The sequence below is a fragment of the Orcinus orca genome, chromosome 8, assembly GCF_937001465.1.
Source record: "Orcinus orca chromosome 8, mOrcOrc1.1, whole genome shotgun sequence".
In the NCBI taxonomy this organism is placed as follows: Eukaryota; Metazoa; Chordata; class Mammalia; order Artiodactyla; family Delphinidae; genus Orcinus; species Orcinus orca.
This window is the reverse complement of record NC_064566.1, coordinates 97,528,984-97,554,307: the sequence shown is the minus strand read 5'-3', so window position 1 is coordinate 97,554,307 and position 25,324 is coordinate 97,528,984. Positions and strand designations below refer to the sequence as shown.

General features: G+C 41.8%; 1 protein-coding gene and 1 long non-coding RNA gene across 15 annotated transcripts in view; one reads left to right on the top strand and one right to left on the bottom strand.

Annotated features, from left to right (window-relative positions):
• The window catches only part of LOC117196951 (uncharacterized), a 91,995-nt gene that overhangs the window by 65,684 nt on the left and 987 nt on the right, over positions 1–25,324 (top strand). For 2 of the 5 annotated variants that reach the window (XR_004477394.2, XR_007478721.1), the window contains one exon: positions 22,158–22,624. This is a non-coding gene — a long non-coding RNA (uncharacterized LOC117196951). Of the gene's footprint in view, positions 1–20,485; positions 20,760–22,157; positions 22,625–24,039; positions 24,055–25,324 lie in introns of those variants that run through there. The other 3 variants (XR_007478723.1, XR_007478722.1, XR_004477397.2) reach the window with 3 other exon arrangements.
• Positions 18,153–25,324, bottom strand: part of TECTA (tectorin alpha) — a 78,712-nt gene continuing 71,540 nt past the window's right edge. For 9 of the 10 annotated variants that reach the window (XM_049713264.1, XM_049713266.1, XM_049713271.1 and 6 more), the window contains 4 exons: positions 22,148–22,310; positions 20,965–21,052; positions 20,541–20,657; positions 18,153–18,942 (listed from right to left, as the gene is read on the bottom strand). In XM_049713264.1, coding sequence (XP_049569221.1) covers positions 18,842–18,942; positions 20,541–20,657; positions 20,965–21,052; positions 22,148–22,310 — 469 coding nt within the window. In that variant the 3' untranslated portion in view covers positions 18,153–18,841. Of the gene's footprint in view, positions 18,943–20,540; positions 20,728–20,964; positions 21,053–22,147; positions 22,311–25,324 lie in introns of those variants that run through there. The other variant, XM_049713270.1, reaches the window with a different exon arrangement.

Here is a 25,324-nt window from a genome sequence, read left to right as displayed (position 1 = left end):
TTTCCCTTTCATCACTTTAAATATGTCCTGTCACTCCCTTCTGGCTTTCAGAGTTTCTGCTGAAAGATCAGCTGTTAACCTTACGGGGATTCCCTTGTAAGTTATTTGTTGTTTTTCCCTTGCTGCTTTTAATATTTTTTCTTTGTATTTAATTTTTAATAGTTTGATTAATATATGTCTTGGCATGTTTCTCCTTGGATTTATCCTGTATGGGACTCTCTGTGCTTCCTGGACTTGATTAACTATTTCCTTTCCCATATTAGGGAAGTTTTCAACTGTAATCTCTGCAAATATTTTCTCAGACCCTTTCTTTTTCTCTTCTTCTTCCAGGACCCCTATAATTCAAATGTTGGTGCGTTTAATGTTGTCCCAGAGGTCTCTGAGACTGTCCTCAATTCTTATCATTCTTTTTTCTTTATTCTCCTCTGTGGTAGTTATTTCCACTATTTTATCTTCCAGGTCACTTATCCGTTCTTCTGCCTCAGTTATTCTGCTATTGATTCCTTCTAGAGAATTTTTAATTTCATTTATTGTGTTGTTCATCATTGTTTGTTTGCTCTTTAGTTCTTCTAGGCCCTTGTTAAACTTTTCTTGTATTTTCTCCATTCTATTTCCAGGATTTTGGATCACCTTTACTATCAGTACTCTGAATTCTTTTTCAGGTACACTGCCTATTTCCTCTTCATTTGTTTGGTCTGATGGATTTTTACCTTGCTCCTTCATCTGCTGTGTGTTTTTCTGTCTTCTCATTTTGCTTAACTTACTGTGTTTGGGGTCTTCTTTTCGCAGGCTGCAGGTTCGTAGTTCCTGTTGTTTTTGCTGTCTGCCCCAATTGGGTAAGGTTTTTTCAGTGGGTTGTGTAAGCTTCCTGGTGGAGGGGACTGGTGCCTGTGTTCCAGTGGATGAGGCTGGATTTTGTCTTTCTGGTGGGCAGGACTGCATCTGATGATGTGTTTTGGGGTGTGTGTGACCTTATTATGATTTTAGGCAGCCTCTCTGCTAATGGGTGTCGTTGTGCTCCTGTCTTGCTAGTTGTTTGGCATAGGGTGTCCAGCACTGTAGCTTGCTGGTCATTGAGTGGAGCTGGGTCTTGGTGTTGAGATGGAGATCTCTGGGAGTGCTTTCACCGCTTGATATTATGTGGAGCCAGGAGGTCTCTGGGAGACCAATGTCCTGAACTCGGCTCTCCCAACTCAGAGGCACAGGCCTGACACCCGGCTGGAGCACAACGACCCTGTCAGCCACATGGCTCAGAAGAAAAGGGAGAAAAAAAGAAAGCAAGCAAGCAAGAAAGAAAGGAAAGAAGGAAGAACGAAAATAAAATAATTAAAATAAAAAATAATTATTAAAAATAAAAAAATTGAAAAGTAATAAAAATAGAAAAATGGACAGACAGAACCCTAGGACAAGTGGTAAAAGCAAAGCTATACAGAGAAAATCACACAAAGAAGCATACACATACACACAGAAAGAGAAAAAGGAAAAAAATATATATATCTTTGCTCCCAAAGTCCATCACCTTTATTTTGGTATGATTCGTTGTCTATTCAGGTATTCCACAGATGCAGGGTACATCAAGTTGATTGTGGAGATTTAATCTGCTGCTCCTGAGGCTGCTGGGAGAGATTTCCCTTTCTCTTCTTTGTTCTCACAGCTCCCGGGGTTCAGCTTTGGATTTGGCCCCACCTCTGTGTGTAGGTCGCCTGAGGGCGTCTGTTCTTTGCTCAGACAGGACGGGGTTAAAGGAGCAGCTGATTCAGGGGTTCTGGCTCACTCAGGCCGGGGGGACGGAGGGGTACGGATGCGGGGCGGGCTTGCGGCGGCAGATGCCGGCGTGACGTTGCACCAGCCTGAGGCGTGACATGCGTTCTCCTGGGGAAGTTGTCCCTGGATCACAGGACCCTGGCAGTGGCGGGCTCTACAGGGTCCTGGGAGGGGAGGTGTGGATAGTGACCTGTGCTCGCACACAGGCTTCTTGGTGGCTGCAGCAGCAGCCTTAGCATCTCATGCCCGTCTCTGGAGCTCGTTTAGGCAGTGCTCTGAATCCCCTCTCCTCGGGGGTCTCTTGCCTCTTAGGCAGGTGCAGACATTTTCCTGGATACCCTCCCGGCTAGCTGTGGCGCAGTAGCCCCGTCAGGCTGTGTTCACGCAGCCACTCCCAGTCCTCTCTCTGGGGTCTGGCCTCCGAAGCCCAAGCCTCAGCTCCCAGCCCCGCCCGCCCCTGCGGGTGAGCAGACAAGCCTCTAGGGCTGGTGAGTGCCGGTCGGCCCTGATCCTCTGTGCGGAAATCTCTCCGCTTTGCCCTCTGCACCCCCGTTGCTGCGCTCTCCTCCGCGGCTCCGAAGCTTCCCACCTCCGCCACCCGCAGTCTCCGCTCGCGAAGGGGCTTCCTAGTGTGTGGAAACCTTTCCTCCTTCACAGCTCCCTCCCAGAGGTGCAGGTACCGTCCCTATTCTTTTGTCTCTGTTTTTCCTTTTTTCTTTTGCCCTACCCAGGTACGTGGGGAGTTTCTTGCCTTTTGGGAGGTCTGAGGTCTTCTGCCAACGTTCAGTAGATGTTCTGTAGGAGTTGTTCCACGTGTAGATGTATTTCTGGTGTATCTGTGGGGAGGAAGGTGATCTCCGCGTCTTACTCCTCCGCCATCTTGAAGGTCTCCAGCCAAGTCATTCTTGATAGAAAGAACAGAATCAAAGGATGTGTCCTTCTAGGTATCAAGATTTATTATAAAGCTGTAAGTTATCAAGATAGTGTGGTTTTAGGTCAGGGATACATAGATAGGCCAGTGGATAAAATAGAGAACTCAGAAATAATCCATGCGCACAAAGGAGGCGTTGCGATTCAATGGAGAAAGGACAACTCTACAAATGGTGCATGGGCTATTTGTTACCAAATGAAAAGAAAAAGTGTATCCCAGTCTCACACAAAAATCAATCCTAGTAGATTAAAGACAAATATAAAACGAAATTTTAAAACTTTGGGGAGAAGAGCTTTATGAACTTGAGGTAAGAAAGGTGTTTTAAAAACACACACAGGCAGATGCCACTGATTGATAAATCAACTATATTAAAATTAAGAATGTGTATTCCTTACAAAAACAGCAGAGTAAAAACACATCACAAATTGGGAGAAGATATTTTCAACATATGTAATCATAAAGATTAGAGTCCAGAATATATAAGAATTCTACGAATCAAGAAGAATGACAATTTATCAGAAAAAACTGAGCAAAAGACATAAACAGATGGCACAGAAGAAGAAACAAAAATGACTCATAACCTTAATAGTAGTCTAGACAATTTAAATAAGACATACGATACACTGTTTCACACTCAGCAGATTGGCAAAAATAAAGAAAGATTTACAAAACCAGGTTTGGTCAAGGAAGCCAAGCAATGTCAACTCTCATGCATGAGGTTCAGAGAACAAATGGATACAATCACTTTGGGAGACTGTTAGCATTACTTTGTAAAGTTGAACATCCCCTGTGACCCAGCAAATTCACTCCTGGATATATACCTTGGGAAGGAAAAATGTGCATGGTAGCGCTGTTGATAACAACAGTAGAAGAAACATGATGCAATTCAAATGTCCTTCTATAATAGAATAGTAAATAAATTGTGGGTTATTCCTGTAATGGAGTACTACAGTTGGCCCTCTGTATCCTTGGCTTCTACATTTGCAGATTCAGTCAATCACCGATTGAAAATATTTGGGGGAAAAAAAATTACAGAAAGGTCCAAAAGGCAACACTTGAATTTGCTGTGGACTGGCGACCATCTACACAGCATTTACATTGTATTCACAACTATTTACATAGCATTTATTAATTTTTTTTTAATTAATTTATTTTTGGCTGTGTTGGGTCTTCGTTTCTGTGCGAGGGCTTTCTCTAGTTGTGGCAAGCGGGGGCCAGTCTTCATCGCGGTGCGCGGGCCTCTGACTATCGCGGCCTCTCTTGTTGAGGAGCACAGGCTCCAGACGCGCAGACTCAGTAGTTGTGGCTCACGGGCCTAGTTGCTCCGTGGCATGTGGGATCTTCCCAGACCAGGGCTCGAACCCATGTCCCCAGCATTAGCAGGCAGACTCTCAACCACTGCGCCACCAGGGAAGCCCCTACATAGCATTTACATTGTATTGGGTATTACAAGTAAGCTAGAGGTGATTTAAAGTACACGGAAGGATATGTGTAGGCTTTATGCAAATACTATGCCATTTTATATAAGGGACTTGAGCATCTGTGGATTTTGGTATCTGAGGGGGGTCCTGGAACCAATCCCCCGAGGATATCAAGGACGACTGTATACAAAAGTAAAAATGAATGAACTAGAGCTACACACATTAGCATGGATGAATCTCAAAAATGATGGCGTTGAGAGAAAAAGCAAGTCAGTAAATACATACAGTATGATCCATTTTATATACAATTTGAACAAAGGAAAAGGGGAGTCATTTATTGTTTGGGGTTACATATATAGGTGGTAAGATTAAAAGGAGAAAATATGAATGATTTAAAAGATAATGATTACCTTGAGGAGGGTTACGTGCATAGATTTGATTGGGGAGAGTCATTCAAGGAGGTTGCAAGGTATGTATTGGTAATACTCTATTTTGTGACCTATGTGGTTGGTACATGGGTGTTCAGCTTATTATGATTGTTTATCTTTATACACTGTCTTGTATATATATAACCTACTTCACAACAAAAATTTTAATTAAACATTTACAATTCTGCAAAGTGAACATTTGGACATTTTCTTTCGTTATTTACAAACATGTGTCTCAAAGCCTTTTAATAAATTAGAAATCACATTCGTAAGTAAAAATAACATTAACACTAGAAAACCCAATTAACTTGCTGCTATGTGCCTGATAATTATAGAATTCTGGCTAAGTATCGAAAATTTTCAAGAATAATGAAGCTTATTCTGTACTTTGCTCCTACTAAGGTATCCCTACATAATAATTACTTAAAACCTCATCTTTAAAAAATATGCTCATCTTTAAAAAATATACATAATATGTTAGTAAACCAGTACCGATATCTAACTTGTACATAAGCATAAATATTATATTGGAGCATGCTCAAAAATTTCTTACTGAGTGGGCAATCAAAACATTTGAAGACCACTGCTCAAGAAACCGTTTGCCAGCCCCTCTGTAACCAAGGGTGCCTAAGAGTCACCTGAGCACACGTTTAAAATGCTGTCTCCCGGACATACCCCCAGGATTCTGTTAAGTTAGTATGGAGAGGGCCCCGGAACATGCATTTTTAATACACACTCCAGGCTGTTCTGATGTAAGTAGTTCCCCTGCCGCAATTCTGCTCTAAGTTTAGATAACAGTCAAGCCACATCTTTAGAGAGCTGTGTACCCAGACTGTGCAGAATGGCTTTGACTGAATTGAACTTTGGCATGATGCCATTGAGGGGCTCTGGCAGAAGGAAATGGCCTTTTAAAGTTCATGCCAGCCACTGGAATGAAGCTATAATTGATGATATAATGTATGGAGAGGTCAGATCATAAAGCCCAGCACAGAGTGCATACTCAATAAATGGTCACTTCTTATGTTATAATTCTGTCTTATGTGTTAATTATCCTTATGAGAGCACTTAGGAGCAAGTTCCTTCTGCTCTAAGTATAGGGAATAATTATTCTATTCTTTATAATACAGCAATTTGATGGTCTCCTTCTTAGTTCAATTTATTTTGATACTGGGTTTAAATGGCTGTCATAGTGACAAAAGATACCTCCCACGAATATGTAGATCCCAACAGAAAAATGAGTCATTGGTTGGACTTACTGAATGATTATACCTATTTACTTATCCCAAGTAGTCTGTTTTTATACTATAGACACTCCATTGAGTGACTTGCGTTGTTTCCTAGGCAGTAGAACCAAATTAGTGGCTCTTCCTTAGCATCTATGTAGAATTTCATGACATGCAAAAAAACATATAATTTTTTTATACTATTTTATGTTCTTACCCCTTTTTCTCACCTACTTCTAAATAATGCATTTGGGGTTATTTCTATATTCCTGTATTGCCTTAAAGAGGTGTTGGAGTAGAGCCAGAGGAAGGGAAAGAAGAAGGTGTGAGTGAGTAGGAACATGGATGAGAAGAGGAAGAAAAGTGAGCAGCTAGAAGGGACCCAAGCATCTAGGTCAGTTCAAGCTCATTCATGCCCTGGGGCAATAATCAGAATTAGGGTTCAAGTAGGCAGTTCATATTCCATGGATATTTCTCTCTCTCTTTCATGGATATTTCTCCACTGGTTCTATATTTATCCACTAGTTCTATACATATCCACTAGTTCTATAATACTAACAAATTAATTAGCTCTTTTATAGAGAATTACCTGTTATTTTTGCTTATAGACTGGTCTCCATTGCATCATATAAGTCAGTGGTCCCCAACCTTTTAGGCACCAGGGACCGGTTTCATGGAAGACAAGTTTTCCACGGACAGAGGGATGGGGGGGTAGGGGGGATGTTTCAGGCGGTAATGAGAGCGATGGGGAGCGATGGGGGGCGGCAGATGAAGCTTTGCTCTCTCTCCTGCCGCCTGCCGCTCACCTCCTACTGTGCGGCCGGGTTCCTAACAGGCCTCGGACCTGTAGTGGTCCGTGGCCCAGGGGATGGGACACCCTGTAAGGTTTGAGATGCATCTTTTTAATTAATTGGGGGAAATTTCCAAGTGTTCAATTTGGAGGATGATAGAGGAGCAGTCCTTCTTCAATTTTTCTTGGATTCTTAGAAAGTTTGTTTTAATCTTTAAATTTTCATTGGTTGAATTTTCATAGGCTAATGGAATTGTTATCAGTCTAACTAGCCTTAATAGGACTTCGTGAGGATCGCTATTTTGAAAAGAAGTTTCTATTTTTAAGTGCTAGTTAAGAGCAATGTTTCATCTTATATTTCTTCCTGCTGATAACATTTAGGAAGAATATCCAAGTGCAATAATAATGGGTCTGAAATGAGTGTGTTTACATAATTTTTAATAAATGAAAACTGCTCATTTTCTTTTCATTAATGCTTCACTGTTTTTAATAGCTTTTAATGTCTCATACCTTTTTGGAAAGGCTGCATGCTCGATAATTTTCCCTTTTGGACAGAACTTCAGCATTCAGAAACACCAGCAAGCTTTTTGGAGAACATTCCAGTAAGAGGTATCTATATGAATGCTTTTACAGTAAGTGGGCTAGTATTCTTAAGAGGTTGATAACTTTGCTGATTTGGTCCCTCTGCAGGTTAAAATTAATTGGGAAAAAGAAGCCACTCAAATACTTTACAGGACAGACAAAGGGTATTAGGGAATGGTAAACAAAACAGGTTTTAAAGTAATTCATGGTATACTCTCTCACTGACACTGAAAAGCAGTGTTTTACTACAAGAAGAAATTTATTCTTATACCTTTTTAATGATTTGTAATGTCAATAAGGAAAGAGAAATAGTAAAAGGCAGTTTAATTGGCATTCTTAGAAACACGGTCCTCTGCTAACTTCTCTTCCATACAGTACAACGACAAAGATGGCATTGAGATAATGAAGATTGAAAAAAAAAAGCCTGCTGTATACTTATTATATACAGAGCCCCATGCTAAGTGGTTAGATTTGTCATTTCACCAAGTACTTCGAAAAAGCATAGAGAATAAGTAGTATTATTCTTATTTTATAGACTTGGTAGGTTCTCAGAAAGACTAAGTAACTTGCCTGATATCTTCGTACACTCAACACGATTGGCCACTCTATCCTGCTTGAAATACTCTCTTTCCTTCGTATCAGTCACACTTTCCTCTTGAGTTTTGCTCGGCTTTTCCTGGCTATTCCTCAGTTTCCTTTGGTCACTCCTCCCTCTCTTCCTAACCTCTAAATTTTGATCCTGCAGATTCTCAGGCCCCCTGAAAGTGGGGCCCCTTCCCTCTCTAATTCTGTCCTCTGCTTAAATGCCATCTAAATGTATAGGATTCCTATATATGGCTTATCACCACCCCAGACTAGTCTGACAAGCTCCTGTCATGTATCTTCCTGCCTACTTGACACCTCTGCTTGGATCTCTTACAGGCATTGCGTGCTCAACATGTACCAAACTGAACAGTTGATTTTCTCCCTGACACTATTTCTCACTCTTTTTCTGTCTCAGTAAATGACATCATCATCCATCCTGCTGTACAGATCAGAAACCGTTTTGATTTCTATCTTTCCCCTATCTTCAAATCCCACGTATGACTTAGTCTCACAGCTTCTTCCTTCAAAATATAGCTCGAAGTCATCTATTTCTTCCTAAGTCCCTGGGCTTTTGCCAACCGCCCAGCCCTGTACAAGAGTCACTTGTTTTTCCTGCTTCCTCTCTTTCTCTCTACAAATCCATTCTCCATATAGCGTTTAGAGTTATTTTTTCATGGAAGTTGGTAGGAATAAATAGGCAGAGCACAGAGGGTTTTCAGGGCAATGAAAGTATTCTGTATGATACAATAATGGTGGGTACATGTCATCATACTTTTGCCAAAACCCACAGGGCGTACCTCACCAAGAGTGAGCCCTAGTGTGAACTATGGGCTCCGGATGATGATGTGTCAGTGCAGGTTCATTGACTGTAACAAATGCACGGCTCGGTGTCAGATGTTGATGGTGGGGGAGGCTATGCATGTGTGTGGGCAGGGGATATTCGGGAAATCTATGTAGCTTCTGCTCCATTTTGCTGTGAACCAAAAACTGCTCTAAAAGATAAAGTATTTCTTAAAAAGTAAATTGGATGATACCAGTCTCCTACTAACAATCTTCTAGTGGCTTACAATTGCCCTTGACTTAGAATTCAGATTTTTTATGGCTGAAAAGGCCCCTGCCTACCTCTCCAGCCATAGCGTGTGGCAACCCACAACAGCTCTCCTCTTCCCTGCAAATGCCATTCTCAAGCCTCAGGGCCTTGCCCTTGCTCTGGCCTCTGTCTGAACCCCCTCCTTCATGCTTGCTTGGTTCCTTCTTTTCTCAGCTGAAATGATACCACTCAGAAGGCCTACTTGACCACTGTATCTAAATGAATTTTCTGCCCCCATTTCCCCCCATAGCATCCTGTTTGCTTTCTCATAGGACTTTTCTCCTTTGGAAATTACATCTTTATCAGTTTTCATTTACTGCTGTAGACCAATACGTGGTACAAGGGAAGCAATCAATAAATATTTGGAAAATGAATGAATGAAATGTATCTGGCTAGTAAGTGGTGAAGCTAGGACTCAAACCCAGAATCTGTCTGACTCCAGAATCTGTGTTCTGAACTCTTATGCTAGGAGTAAAATCAATTTGTGTTCGGTGGAATTTTAGAGTAAAATTAATTTTAGCATAAAAATCTAAAATTCTTTTAAAATGTGATAATCCACATGGTAACCCTCCAAGGACAACAGAGTACTTGATTGACGTCTCTCTTAGTGATGCTGGATAACGTAAAGTATCCAGCAGTATACAGTATGACAGTCTGGATAACCTGTCATATTTGGCATTTTATTTACTAAGATGCCCACACAAGATCCCTTGCAATAATTCTTTCAACTTTGTCAAATATTCTGGGAAATCAAATAAAATGACTTTGGGAAAGTTACTTAACTTCTTTAGACCAGCATCTATAAAATAGGAAAATAATGATTTCTTAGGATTATTTAGGAGGAATAAAGAAAATAGATGAAAAGTCCTCACCACAGGGTTGGTATACGGTAATAAAATCATAACTGTGGTTCTTTAAAAAAGTCTTAATTCTTCGGTTGATTTAAAAACTCTAATCTTCAGGGTTAAGTAAACAGGGCTCCTTTTTAAACTATTTCTCGATTCTGACATGATTTGGATGAGCTGGATTGATATGCCAAGTCATCAAAGACTAATGATAGCTGGAAAAAATAAGCAGGAGAGTTGCCTCTTCAGGGGGACCCGAGACATCCACAGGCAGCTTCTAAATCTCGATGAACTGACTTCTAAATTTCCATTGAGTTTACACTTTATTGCAAAGGACAGCTACAGTCCTGATCTGAAGTCAGTGCCATTCTTGGAATTTGTGTCTGGTTCATGAGCTTACATTTCCGACAAAGCTTTGAGGAATATACAAGAAAAAGGGAGCAACATATATGTTTTTCCAAATTACTTTTTTTGTTTTTTTTCCTTGTGGCACGCGGGCCTCTCTCTCACCGCTGCGGCCTCTCACCGCTGCGGGCGCACAGGCTCCAGACGCGGAGGCTCAGTGGCCATGGCTCACGGGCCCAGCCGCTCCGCGGCATGTGGGATCCTCCCGGACCGGGGCAAGAACCCGCGTCGCCTGCATCGGCAGGCGGACTCCCAACCACTGCGCCACCAGGGAAGCCCCCCAAATTACTTTTAAAGAGAAGTTTGATTCCGTTCATTGATTCTGCCTAAAACAACAACAAAGTAAAACAAACACACACTGATATTTAGGGATAGGAATTTTTCTTTTCTTTCCTTTTTTTTTTTTTTTTGTTTTTGTTCCAGGGGACTTTTTTTTTTTTTTTTTTTTTGGTACATGGGCCTCTCACTGCTGTGGCCTCTCCCTTTGTGGAGCAACAGGCTTCGGACACACAGTCTCCGGACGCACAGGCTCAGTGGCCATGGCTCACGGGCCCAGCCGCTCCGCGGCATGTGGGATCTTCCCAGACTGGGGCACGAACCCATGTCCCCTGCATCGGCAGGCGGACTCTCAACCACTGTGCCACCAGGAAAGCCCTGCCTCAGGGGACTTTGCTTTCCAGTATTTGCCAAGTGCTCTGTTTCACATGGTGTAATGAGAGTCTTGGGTCCCTTTTTTTTTTGAGATCAGTTTGAGAGGACCATATTTCTTTCATAAGAAAAAAACCTCAGAATTTCTTTTCTGTCTCTCAGGTTTTGGATGTTATCGTGACAAAACTAGACAAGCTGGCAGAGGGAGCCATGGAAATTTTTGAGAATCTGAAAACGTAACATGGAGTTGAATGGATTTTGAACAACAGATTCCTCACCTAACTCAGGAGAAATTAAATAGAACTTTTGCTAAATATTTCACATTTTAGAGAAGAAAAACTCAGAGCTAAATACTACAAATTTTAAGACTCATCATAATGAGAGTCTTTTCTTACAACTCATCCTGGAGTCTTACATTTACACACACACACACACACACACACACACACACACACACCTGTAGAAATAAATGGAACTTCAGCTGTCCTTGATGACTGGGACTTAGGCAAAAGAGAATGGCCAAGCAAACAGTTTTACAACATCCTAGGGGGAAATTATTGGTATTTCTTATGTATCTTATGAACTGGACTTAATATTTATTTACTTGTTGTGCAACGTAATCAGTTTAGTGTTGTTTTAAAATAGGCATTTGTTCAGAAGGTAATTGTATCAAGACACTTTGTTCTTTCCTTTACATGGCTTAGTGTCTAGAAGGAATATTTTATTAGATTCAGACTTTCTTCCCGAGGGTAAAATCCAGTCTTTACATTTCATTTCTTGGATCTGGATCCCATTAGATTTTTACTCACTGAATTAAATCTGAGGGAGTCCCGGGTCTCCTTCTTAGAGTGTTTCCAAACATCTCAGAAAGAGAATTAAGATAATTTTCTCCCACCTTTTAACGAAATCTGCTTAGGAGTTTTAGCAAGAGAGAACTTTCCTTTTCTTGTCATTTTTGGAAGGGGAAGTTAGTTACCTTTGATGGCACCTGGTCAACCTGGCTCTCTCGAGGACCCATGAGAAGTAAGGGCCAACCCCGGTCCATCTGCGTTCTCTCTACTATCGTCAGCTGCACTTTCTTACATGTTGGAGTGAAATCTTCTTGTCCTACCTTCACAAAACTGAAAGGTTATACCACTCATTTTTCCAACCTATGTACATTTACGTTCTTCTGGTGAGAAGGAAAAACCCAGAATAGGATTGGAATAAATAATGTAGGAATTTGTGAAAATGCTTGCATTTTCAGTTGTTCATAAAAATAAAGCTGCCATAGGCGCATGCATTGTCAGTGATCACTTCATGTTTTGGAAGTGGCATTTAAAGAACCCACTTCTAAGATTAGACCAAAAGATGAGGCATTGTGTTGTTTCTGTAATATTCAGGCACCTCAGGATGACGCTTTTTGGTAGAAGACTTAGAAATACACCCATACATTCCACAACATTTTATTATGGAAAATTTCAACCATCATCCAATTTTAAGTTCTGTAGTTTCAAGCTGCCAACACAGTATGGAAAACTCAAAGGGAGAGGAAATATAAAAGAGTTCATACTGCTGTAGCTGTGAGGTCTCCTGGCTTCTAGGAGTCACGGGTACCTCTTTGGGGGTCTACCCAGGAAAGCTGACTTTTGATAAATTTGTGTTTTTAGAGTATAATACCTGGGAACACAACAATGTCCTCATTTGTTGTGACTGTTGTAAACTGCTCTTCCTAAACTTAAAAGTGTTTAGAGTTGTATGTGCAGATGCGTTTCCCTAGGATTTAGGCAACCTGTGCTTTCAGGGCAATTTGCCTAAATAGTGTGCATTTAAACTAATTGCAGTCATTCGCTAAATTGTTCACTATGGTCCAAGGTGGTGGTGGGTTTTTAAGGTAAATGTGGTAAGATTTCTCTCCCTCTGTTGACTTAGTTCTTGATTTCCACTTAAACTTAACTAGTGAAAGTAATTGTTTATGAAAAGGGCCAAAAGGGCAAAAGTACAACTAATAAATGTTAACACATGGGAGATGTGAATACAATCTACAGGGGCCAAGCATCTCTAGACTCTAATCTGGAATTAATATTTAGAATATTTCCACTCCTGTCTTGGAGGTTCAAAGTAAGCATTTAGAATCTGTGGCTTTTTTAGAGCAAAAAAAAAAAAAAAAAAAAATGTGTTCTGTGCTATCCACAGTTCTCACTTTATGCCTTTAATATTCTGCTACAACACCTAGACACTTTCACATTTTATGTTCATTTATCATTCATCATTTTCCCTTGTCGAATTAGTTTGCCAAATTGCTTTCTGATCAGGACTCTTCAAGAGAGCAGAGTTCCTCTTTGGCAGGGACGCAGGTACTTCTTAACAGCATTTTGCAGTCGTGAATTCAGAGACTCATGGAGAACATCATTGAATGTGCACTTGTAACTCCTTGATTTGAATGATCCATGTAGATATTTAAACTACATTCAAGGACTAGGACGGCTGGTTGCATTGAGAATGTTTGTGGCAGGTAAGAGGAAAGTACAGGAGCCACGCATTTTTGTCTTTGATTAACATATAATTAACTTAAGAGCATATTTCTATGTGAATAGAGTGTTTAAATCAGAAAACTTTTGTGAGTTCTAGATAGATCCAATGCAAAGATTTTCAAGACCTAAAGTACAATAATTAAAAATGTTATCCTTTTCAGTAAAATCAAATATTTTTGCCCAACTAAAAATAGGGTAATATCAGTGGATTATTGTACCCTAAACTATTCCCCAAAGAAATTCAGGAGTTAGTGGGGAAATCAAGAATGGTATGTCATGGTTTGTTCTTAAAAGGCACAAAAGACTGAAAAGACTGCTATCATTCTCATATGTCTCATTAGAAGCTGGAAATTACTCAAGAAACCTATAAGCACAAGCACACATATATGAGTGGGTTTGCATTTTTCCTTAGCTAGTACTTTAAGCCATTGTAACTTCAACCTAACGCTTTCCCTCTGATTTCTCTGTCAAAATGCAGCATGATTTAGGATTGAATAATAGTAAATACGGGTGGGAAAGCACTTGTTATGAAAGATGCTCCATGAGCATAAGGTATTGTTATTTCATCTGATGAGAGAATGTCTAAGTTTCAAAACTATTTCATCATCAATATTTTATGCTAATGAATGAAACAGCAGCTAAGCCAGAGGCCACATGCAAACAGAAACACACTGCAAAATATACAAAGAACATTCTTCCTCCATTTGTTTCCTTAGCAAATAGAATTTGATTACCGAGTTCTTCATGGAGCGATGAGTCTTTGTGTTTTATTTCTGACTATAGACAGAGATCTGTCCCTCTGCCACGGAGATGTTGTCTTATATGAGAGTCATATTTCAGCAAACATAATTAAACCATCACAAACAGAGTCTTCCATTAGTCAGACCAGAGTTATGGTGGTTGTGCTTTAGATTCATAAGAAAGTATTTCACGTTCTGCTGGGGGAAAAGAAAGACCGCTAAATATTTCATGGCTTTTCTTGATCACATTGTTTATTTCTCAGCATTTTAAAGAGATACTTAATTTTTCTCGACAGCTATTTTTGTCAACACGTTAGAGAGATAGATATTAAGGGCAAAATTTGCATGGGATACCAAGAGCTGGTATTTTCCTGGAATGATGCTTACTGGGTGTATAAGAATAAATCTCACGCTGTTCTCCAGAAATGTCCTTGGCATATGATGTGTTCTCTAGAGCTATATTCTGGTAATGTTCCACATCTAAGGTTTCGAGGAGGGGGAGAAATCATATTTTGATTGGTGTCGTTCAATATACGTTTGGGTTTCATGCAAAAATAAAATGTGGACACTAGAGGGTGCTGTTTGATTTTCTTTTTCACTGAGTTGTGCTGCGGATTCCCGTGAATCAGGGCCCTGAAAAATACCATCGTGTTCTAACCAGGACCAAATTGCACTGCTCTACAGGATGTAGAAATACCCTGAGTTCAAGGAGAGAGGCTGGAAGGTTCAAAATGGGGTAGATGCTAAATTAATTCAGAATTAGTAAAGAAGTAATTCTTTATTACTTTAAACCTGTATGATTGTCATTTTTTGATAATTACTTAATTTCCTTGGTTGAAAGAAGTTTTATTAGATTTCAAGCTCTCACTAAATGTCAAATGGTTCTAAAAATAGCTAGAATATTAGACAATGTGAAACAATTGGTGCTCTCAAGTTTTGGCACTAGGATTTTGAGCAGAGCGCATACTTACTACTGGTTAAGAAACTAATTATAGAATTCTCAATTGTAAGAAATGCCAGACCCCGAGATGTTTCTTTTTGATATCAGAGAAATACCAAGTTAATAAGATTCCCAGTTTTCACCTTCACTAAATATGTGCTTCCCCCTCACCCCAGACCCCCATCCCCCCGCCCTGCTTCCTTGAAGCAAATCTTTTTGAGTGGCAGGAGAAGGCAGTGTTCTGGAGTTCTCTAAATATATGATATCATATGGTTTATGTTTGTATCGTGTCATTTTCTAACCTAAGAATATTTTTTAAAAAGCTTAAAGTTCTCGTTTTATAGAGAGGAAAGTTAAGGTATTGTGATCTCAAATGATTTATTTCAAGCCGAGAATTAAATTAGTAGAAAGGTCAGGATCATCTCCTAGTTCTTCTGCCTTGCAGACAGTCAGCTAAGGGACCTGTTTGTTTTTGGTTCTGAAGATGTGTTTCTCTTTAATACAGATAGGCATGACTGGCTCAGAGACTACTTGGCAGCCATCACCACAGATTCCCAGTTCTCCTCCCTTCCAGTTTCATGGGAAGTTCACAATTCCCCCTCTCTGAAAGTTAGTTCCAGCCATGTACCTTGCTTCGGCCAGTGGAATGGTAACAGAAGTGTGTGTGTCCCTTCTGGGGTGTGACCCCTAGCTGAGGTGAGCCCCAGAGCCTCATTTTGAGCTGGCAGCATCAAAAGATAATGAAGTGTCAAGAAATAACAAGTGCTGGTGAGGACTTGGGGAAAAGGGAATCCCTTATTGGTGGGAATGTAAATGGGTGCAGCCACTGTGGAGAACAGTATGGCAGTTCCTCCATAAATTAAAAATAGAGCTACCATACAATCCAGCAATTCCGCTTCTGGGCATTTATCCAAAGGAGATGAAAACACTAACTCAAAAAGATACCTGCACCCCCGTGTTCACAGCAGCATCATTTATAATAGCCAAGATACGGAAACAACCTAAGTATCCATCGATGGGTGAATGAATAAAGAAGGTATGGTCTATATATACAATGGAATATTATTGAGCCATAAAAAAGGAAGAAATTCTGCCATTTGCAATGACATGGATGGACCTTGAGGGCATTAAGCTAAATGAAATAAGTCAGACAGGGAAACACACATAGTATGTTCTTACTTATATGGGGGAATCTAAAAACAAAACAAACAAAAAACATAGAATGGATTGGTGGTTGCCAGAGGCATGGTAAAAATGGGTGAAGAGGGTCAAAAGATACAAACTTCCAGTTATAAAATAGATACATCCTCGGGATGTAATGTGCAGCATGGTGAGTATAGCTAATAATACCGCATTGCATATTTGAAAGCTGCTAAGAGAGTAGATCTTAAAAGTTCTCATCACAGGAGAAAAGATTGTAACTGTGTATGGTGATGGATGTTAACTAGACTTTTGTGATGATCATTTCCTAGTGTGTATATATATATCGAATCATTATGTCATATTCCTGAAACTGATGTAATGCTATACGTCAATTATAGCTCAATAATAATGTGATTCAGGGCTTCCCTGGTGGCGCAGTAGTTGAGAGTCCGACTGCCGATGCAGGGGACACGGGTTCATGCCCCGGTCCAGGAGGATCCCACATGCCGCGGAGCGGCTGGGCCCGTGAGCTATGGCCGCTGAGCCTGCGCATCCGGAGCCTGTGCTCCGCAACGGGAGAGGCCACAACAGTGAAAGGCCCGTGTACCGCAAAAAAAAAAAAAAAAAAAAAAAAAAATAATGTGATTCTGACACAGGAACAGACAAATAAGCCAATGGAAGAGAATCCAGAGCTCACAAACAGAACCACAGAGGTTGAAACTTGATATATGATAAAGGCGGTACTGAAGTCTCATGGGGAAAGGATAAATTGTTCAATAAATTCTGTTGAGAGAAAAGAAAGATAATAAAGTCTCATCAACCTCCCTCCCAGGATGGAAGTAAGGATTAGAGCCCCCTGATATGAGAAAGAGAGAAATCTTTGTTGTTTAAGCCACTGAGATTCTGGAGTGTTCTAATATGGCTCTACACCTAGCTTATCCTGATGACAGACAAAGGTGTCAACCAAGTGAGAAAACCAAAGGCCAAGAATTAAAGTGTGGTAAGAAAGGATTTAATTAAAAATCTAAAAAACAATTATAGTGTTTAACTTAGAAATTTCTAGTGACTTTGATAGGAAAATCAATAAAGCGAAGTTATTAAATATGAAAACATTTCCTCCTTGTATGTCTTCAGTTAAAATTCATCTAAGGAAATCAAGTAAAAAAAATAAATGAGATGTTACTATGTTCAACTCAGAATCTGATTGTGAAAACCTAAACCTTAGACTATGGAAATGAGAATGGAGCTCTGAATCTGCTGATCTTGAAGTGGGGGAAAGTCTGGAGTTGAGGATTTTCACGTGAAAAAAAACATGTGCATGACATCAATTTCCATCATGGTGAGGAAGAGATACTGTGTCTCTCCTAGAACAGATGGTTTGATTCCTTAATCCATCTCAATGTTCAGCATTTTCCCAAAAGATCCTAAGATGTTTAAGTTGAAGCAGATGCATATTTTTCTCCATCAGTACTGGTTGTCCTCTTGGCCGCATAGCATCTATGACTGTCAAGCTAGAGCTTGTGGACCCTCCCCGGGGCTGGGAGAGCAAAGCTGCTCAGTGCAGACTCAGTCTATACCCCGCTTCTTCAGCCCAGTGACAGTATGATGCCGGGACTTTTATATGTAAGACAACAGGAATCGTACCCACAACCCACGGTCAAGGACTCTAGGATTTCTGCTCAGCGTTTCTGCCCAGAGTTCCCAGAGAAAGAAAAAAATGCCATCAGCTTAAATCCAAAACAACTTCAAAATACACTTGAAGTGGCATTTACTTTGTTTTTAACCTTAAAAAGAGAGGCACCCCAGGGATATATTTCCCAGGCCCTCTATTATGTAGTTAATTATAGTAAATGTGGGGTTTTGTGCCACATACGAAAGAGGACGCTGCCTGCTTCTCTTCCACGTGGCACCTTACTGAACACCCTGCTAACGCTCTGTCAGGACAAACAGCCACATAACAAAACGCATTAAAGTGCTGCCCAGCAGGGCCTACCTGCTCCAATTGCTGCTGCTGGCTTTTTGGGTTTTTTTGTTTTTTTTAAATCAGAGGATGCTATTTAGTGTGCAAAGCTTAACATCGATAAGTATGATTCCAGCCACGGAGTAATGAGAATAATTGAACACAAAGTTTATTTAAGCATAAAACACGTTAAAAATGATTTGGTTGATTTGTGAGAGAGAAGAGTTTGGGTCTGAAGAGACGGATGGGGTGTTGGGGTTCCCCAGGTCTGCAAACAATACATGCGGTGGCCACGTGGCCCGGCAGGGCTGGAGGACACAGCGGCGGGTGTGGGGAGGGGAGCAACACAGGCGCATCGAGGTCAGATGCTTCCAAACATTGGAGAGATTCCTTAGGGGGAGTCAAACCTTCCAATCACCGCTTCTCAATATTCGATATCGTTCCAACAGGCCCTTTCTCTATAAAAACTATGATACAAAAACAGCGCTGGTGGGATAGATTTCTCTGGTCAGATTTCCGACAGACTTGTCTAACCAGAATTTTTTCCTTTACCGGTTTTTCATGCGAACCAACGTTTCTAGTGACAACTAATTGGAAATTTTAGGCAAGATATATGTTTTCCACAACTGGCTTTTAGAAGCCCAGTTGCATACCTTGAAAGAGGAGCATGGCATTTCCCTCTTTTCTGGAACCCTGACCGTTTGGGGCAGGTGGCATCACTTTGAGACAGTGGGCAATCTCAAATAGGTTTTGACTTAAGGGCACACACCTTTTATCCTACAGGGAGTTGAAGTAAGTAAATTACAGTACTTTATATAGCAACCTTGAGTTAATTATGAGGTCATGCCTGATGTATAGACAAAATGCCATAATGAAATCTGGGTCATGATGAGAAGCAGCGTCCAAACTTGAAGTTCAATGGAAGAATTAGAGGCTGTGAACAGAGAGAGACATAGTAAGTCCTATGAAAAAAAATATACCTGTTTGACATGGATCAGACATCTTTGTGGCATTCCAGTAAAGGAACCTACTTTCTTCATTGCCAAGAACCCACTTTCTCCAAATGGCCTGGACTCAGGCAGCATGGAAGCGAAATTAACCCAACCTTTAGGAGAGTCCTGCTAACTTAGAGGGTACCAGGGACACCTGGCAGCCAAGGCTATTGCAGGAAACCTTGTTTGTTGGATCACACACCCCAGTCCCAGCTCAACCCAGGTAGACATGGGGCCAGATCTAAGGCCAATATTTGGTACTTAAATGGCTGGATAACTTCCTTCTTTAAATATCACCTTCATCTATACAAGCAGCTCATGCAGCACAATATCAAAAAAACAAACAACCCAATCCAAAAATGGGCAGAAGACCTAAATAGACATTTCTCCAAAGAAGATATACAGATTGCCAACAAACACATGAAAGGATGCACTAATCATTAGAGAAATGCAAATCAAAACTACAATGACTACACACCAGTCAGAATGGCCATCATCAAAAAATCTACAAACAGTAAATGCTGGAGAGGGTGTGGAGAAAAGGGAACCCTCTTGCACTGTTAGTGGGAATGTAAATTGATACAGCCACTATTGAGAACAGTGTGGAGGTTCCTTAAAAAACTAAAAATAGAACTACCATACGACCCAGCAATCCCACTACTGGGCATATATCCTGAGAAAACCGTAATTCAAAAAGAGTCATGTACCACAATGTTCATTGCAGCTCTATTTACAATAGCCAGGACATGGAAGCAACCTAAGTGTCCATCAACAGATGAATGAATAAAGAAGATGTGGCACATATGTACAATGGAATATTACTGAGCCATAAAAAGAAATGAAACTGAGTCATTTGTAGTGAGGTGGATGGACCTAGAGACTGTCATACAGAGTGAAGTAAGTCAGAAAGAGAAAAACAAATACCATATGCTAACACATATATATGGAATCTAAATTTTAAAAAATGGTTTTGAAGAACCTAGGGGCAGGAGAGGAATAAAGACACAGATGTAGAGAATGGACTTGAGGACACGGGGAGGGGGAAGGGTAAGCTGGGACAAAGTGAGAGAGTAACACTGACACGTACACACTACCAAATATAACATAGATAGCTAGTGGGAAGCAGCCGCATAGCACAGGGAGATCAGCTCGGTGCTTTGCGACCACCTAGAGCTGTGGGAGGGTGGGAGGGAGATGCAAGAGGAAGGGCATATGGGGATATACATATGCATATAGCTGATTCACTTTGTTATACAGCAGAAACTAACACAACATTGTAAAGCAATTATACTCCAATAAACATATTGAAAAAAATCACTTTTATCTTTTAGATAAAAGAGCAGGGACCAAAAGGTTTAAAAAAAAAAACCAAAATGATGCTAGAATTCCTTGGGCGTTTTCCTCATCTCTCCTTCTTACTTTCTGTAAGTCTCATAGATCAGTTGCTGACCGAGTGGGCCTCACATAGGACTGTTTCCTTCTCAGGGTCAAGAACTTCCTATGTCCCCAGCTGCCGGCCCTGAACGGGAGTCGTGCTCACCTCTGCAGCTCTTGCCGTCCTCCTGCAGGGTCCCCGTCACGCAGCTGCACAGAGGCCCGTCCACCCGGCTCGTGCAGATCTGCTCACACCCTCCGTTGTCCTCACACCAGTCCAGCCCTGAAAAAGAGCCGCTGGACAAGTTACCTGCAGACAGTCCAGCTCTTCAACTCGTATCTAAGGGCAAGGCCTTAAAGAGAGGAGTGGAAGGAAAAAATCCCGGTACTGTCATGAGTTTTTAATAGTCCATGAAAAGATTTCATTATGGAAGCGGGCAGGCCTCTCAAACTGGGGTCCCCAAACTGGCATCCTCAAGCTCCTTGTTCACCAGATTCACATAGTAGGCAAAACACACCCCAGACTTAGCCCGAGCCTTCAAATCCCACTGTTTTAATCATTTATAGTGTGTTTTAGGGAACATACATACTTTTTCTCCTAATAGGTCCCACTGAAATGATCTGTTCTTTAGGTTCCTTGGTGTAATCTGTGGCAATCCTGGAATTTTGAGGGCAAGTCTGAAAGACAAAACACCGGAGGGAAAATTTCACACAATTAAGCTGATAACTTATTCTTCACCACGTTTCCACCTCCAAAAGAGGTAGTGGCTCAGCCTGAAGCACTACTGCAGCTCAGATTAATTAGAATCAATCCATTCTTGATCATTGAGCCCACTGGGACTCGGGGCTTTATGTTGAACAGAATTAAATATATTCTCCACACTAGAATTAGATTCAAAGAGGCTCCCTTCCCAGGGAGGAGGATCCTGTATCAGATCAGACAATAATGTACGCAGCAGCATCTGTAAGTAGCTCTGACCATAATTCACATCTCGATTCGGCCAACATGGGGCGAGCATAAAGCTGCAATGTTAAAGGTTAGGGACCAGGTACTAGTGCAGTAAAATCTTAGGGACGTAGCCTGACGTGGTGGGGATGTAAGCCTGGCGTGGACCAGGTGATTGGTTTGTCACCTCATCCTGCCAGCCCCTCCAGAGCCTCAGGCCTGGGTGTGGATTTGGACGATCTGTGGGATAATCCCTGAGCCCGGGAGTTTGCTTCTGTGGTGGAGGGGAGCTTGGCCCCATCGCTCACCTCAGATGCAGGGGGCCTGGCTCTTTGAGACTCTGGCATATTGGTTCTCAGACAGGGCTCATTTTGCCCCCCGAGGGACACTGGGCAAAGTCGGGAGGCATTTTGGGTGTTGCAAGTGGGGAGGAGGTGATACTGGGGTCTACTGGGTAGAGGCCAGGGATGCTGCTAAACAGCCTCCAGAGCACAGGGCAGCCCTACAACAAAGAATCATTCGGTCCAAAACGTCTGTAGTGCTGAGGTTTGAGAAACCCTGGTCTAGTGTCATGCTGACAACAGACTGACCTTGCTAAGTCAGATAAAAGGAGTAAATGGTCATCATTCTACCCTGCTCTCTTATTGTTCCAGATGACTGCCACTCCTAGGCATCTGAAGATGGTTCCAATTCAGCCACTGCCAGGTGCAGTGAGTCCTAAAGAACTCTGAAGAGCCACCGCCGTCGGGATTCGTGACGCCCCACGTGGGGAAAACTGGGACTGAGAGAAATAAAGCTAAGCACTGAATTTTCACGCTCTCACTTACTATTTTACAGGAGTACTTTTCTGAATCACAGAGGGACACTGCGCAGTGAAGATGGACTTCATCGTAATCCCCAATGAACTTAAAGACGGTGACGTGGAAGCGACAGGTGAGGGAGACACCGTTTTCCTCGATGCCAATGGTGTTGTCTTTAATGTTCTGACACCTATTCGGAAAAAAGGGACTCTCTGCTTCACACTTTCACGTTTCATACAAAAACCATCATGAACGGTAAAAATGCCTTTGCGTTTGAAGGTGACCTCTGGAGTGTGTGGGTCTGTCATTTACTACGACTCCCTTATAGTTTCAGTTTGTTGGAAAAGCATCAAATAGCACCTCAAATTAGGATCTTAACTACAGCTAAAAACAAAATGACCACGGGCCTGCACTCAATTTCCCTACCCGCCCGTTTCTCATTCCTCCCCCTCACAATGCTGTGTTTTACTGATATCAGTTTAATAAACACAAGATGAGTCCTTACATCCTCTGTACTTTCTTCGGTTAATTATCAGTTTTGGCAGGGGCCCCTTTTTCAAGCTCTATTGGGAAGTCTGTTTTCACTTGTGGGAGCTGGAGAAGACAGACCAGCCGTCAAAGAACGATTGTTCTGATGGAGGGATCACTCCCTTCCCCTCTCCTTGTGGTCCTGAGCCAACAGGCAGGGACACAGGTATCTCGCCTCCACCTGTTAGAGTTTCTTAAATGGACCACAGTCTCTTATGCCCCAGGGTCTTTCATGTACTGTTTCCCCCACCTGGAAGCCTCCCTGCACTCCTTCCCCTGCTAACTAACCCTGCTCTTTCTCCAGTGCCCATCTGTGGCTCCCCCTCCTATATACACATGCCCTGACCAGGCAGGAACAGGTGGCTTTGCCTGGATTTGCCAACAACACCCTGCTGAGCCCCTGGGGTGCAGGAACCAAGGTGTAGTCCTCACTGTGTCTCCAACACACTGGAGGGCACACAGTAAATATTTAAAAAGATGTGGTACATATATACAATGGAATATTACTCAGCCATTGAAAAGAACGAAATAATGCCACTTGCAGCAACATGGATGGGCCTGGAGATTATCATACTAAGTGAAGTAAGTCAGACAGAGAAAGATAAATATATGATATTCTGCTTATATGCGGAATCTAAAAAAAGTGATACAAATGAACTTATTTATAAAACAGAAATCGACTCACAGACTTAGAGAAAGAACTTATGGTTACCGGGGGGAAGGCTGGGGGCGAGGAATAGATTGGGAGTTTGGAGTTGACATGTACATACTGCTATATTTAAAATAGATAACCAACAAGGACGTACTGTAAAACAATAAAAATGAAAAATAAATTAAAAAGAATACTTAGATGCTCTTTAGTCAAACTCACACAAATATTTGCCTGAGAAGCAATAAAAGCTATGACCCGTCTTTCAGCTCTGAGAGAACGTGTATGTGTATATATAAAGCTGTATTTTTACTTTTGAAACATTACGTACAGTATTAACTCTCAGAACCGTTTTGTTTGAAATATGGTATTAAAATTATACTTAATTTTTAGACCAAAAAAAATCTTTTTTTTAGACTGGATGAATCAGTGACTGAATGAATGAATTGTGCTTCCATGGCCAAGTTTGGCCCACTGCGGCCAAGAAGCTCTTTAAAATGATCTTATTGAGATAAAAAGGGTGACTCTTTTCCGTATGTTTCCTTCCCCTGGCCCCCAGGATTCAGTATCTTCGTGATAAGGAAAATTAAAAATGGAAGTTATGCTTCAGCATTCCCACGCCTATTCAGTTTGGTAGTTAGTCCATAAGGCAATAGTTTCCTAAATGCTTTGAAACAAAAACTTACTTGCCATACTTTTCCTTGTCACTGTGACTCATTTGAATAATCTAAATTGGTTCAAGGATTCTACAGCATTCTCAGTCCTCCAGTCTTCACGCAGACCTTCCGTCTTAACTAGACCCCCAACTCCCAGAGAGATGATTCGAGGTTTAAGTGTCAGAAGAACAGGAAGCAGAAGGAAGGAGCCTCGGGAAGCAGGGACAGGCTGTCTGGATGCCGCCTTAGGGGGACAAACAAACCGAGCACTAGAATCCTTTGTCCACTATCAGAGGAACAAGTGTCCTTTCCTCTGGGCACATGAAGAGAACAGAGAAGTGACCTTCGTGTGCCCAGACCTTGGCATCACTGGTAGATGGCGGTGGCGTCTCTGCCCCCAACGTAGCTGGAGAGGAGCGGCTGGCCCCTCCCCCCAAACTCTGATGCGGACCCACTCTGCAGCTCAGCCGTTCCGCACTGGGCAGCAGTTTTCCCGTAAGCTCACTGGGAAAAACCAATAACCACATCCCTCCAAGAAAGGTCAAGAGGACTCATGAATTAAATTCTCTCACACGATGAAATTACTTCACACCCAACAACAGTTTAATTTGAAGACCTTCATGCAGAACCCTGGGGGGAGCTGAGATTTATGAACCCACTCACTTACTCTCCCTCTCTGGGTCAACTCTATTAAATACCGTTTAAAAAATGCTAAATGCCACTGTGTCCTTCAAAGGCGGCCCAAGCCTGCCCACCCGGGTTGTACAGCGGCTCAGATCGTAGCTCTTTTACTTTGGGAAAGGGCCATGGCTGGGGCGGGGGGGAGGGGGAGGGAGAGGAAAGGAACAGATGAAGAAACGGAGACCTGTGATGTTAGCCAGAGCATCTGGGCCTGTTAAGATACCACATAGTCACCAAGTCCTTCCCTCTGCCTCTAGGGAGGCTAAAACTCAACTCAAAAAGATAGTGCCTTCATGAGGCCTTTGCTGAAAATCCCACTCTATGCCTCAGCAACGCAGGCCACAAGCCACACCTGGCCGGGTAGGGAGTTGATGCGTCTTGGTGCTTGAAAGATTTCTTCCTCTGCCCCTTGCTGGTTGGGTGTCCTTGGGTGAGCTGTGTACAGGCTCTGAGCCTGTTCATGTGCAAAATAGTGGCTGTTTATTGTTTGTCTGCCTAGAACCATACTCTTCTTCTTTGGGAGAACCATCCCTTCCTTCCCCAACTTTAAGGCTAATTACAGTATCCACAGCACTCCCTGACCAGTCCAGGGAGGGATGCTGACTCAGGCCTGGGATAGGGTTCAAGAAACACTACCCCCAAACCTGGCACCTTGAATATTTTAAGCTGAAGGAGTTTGAGAAAATGGCA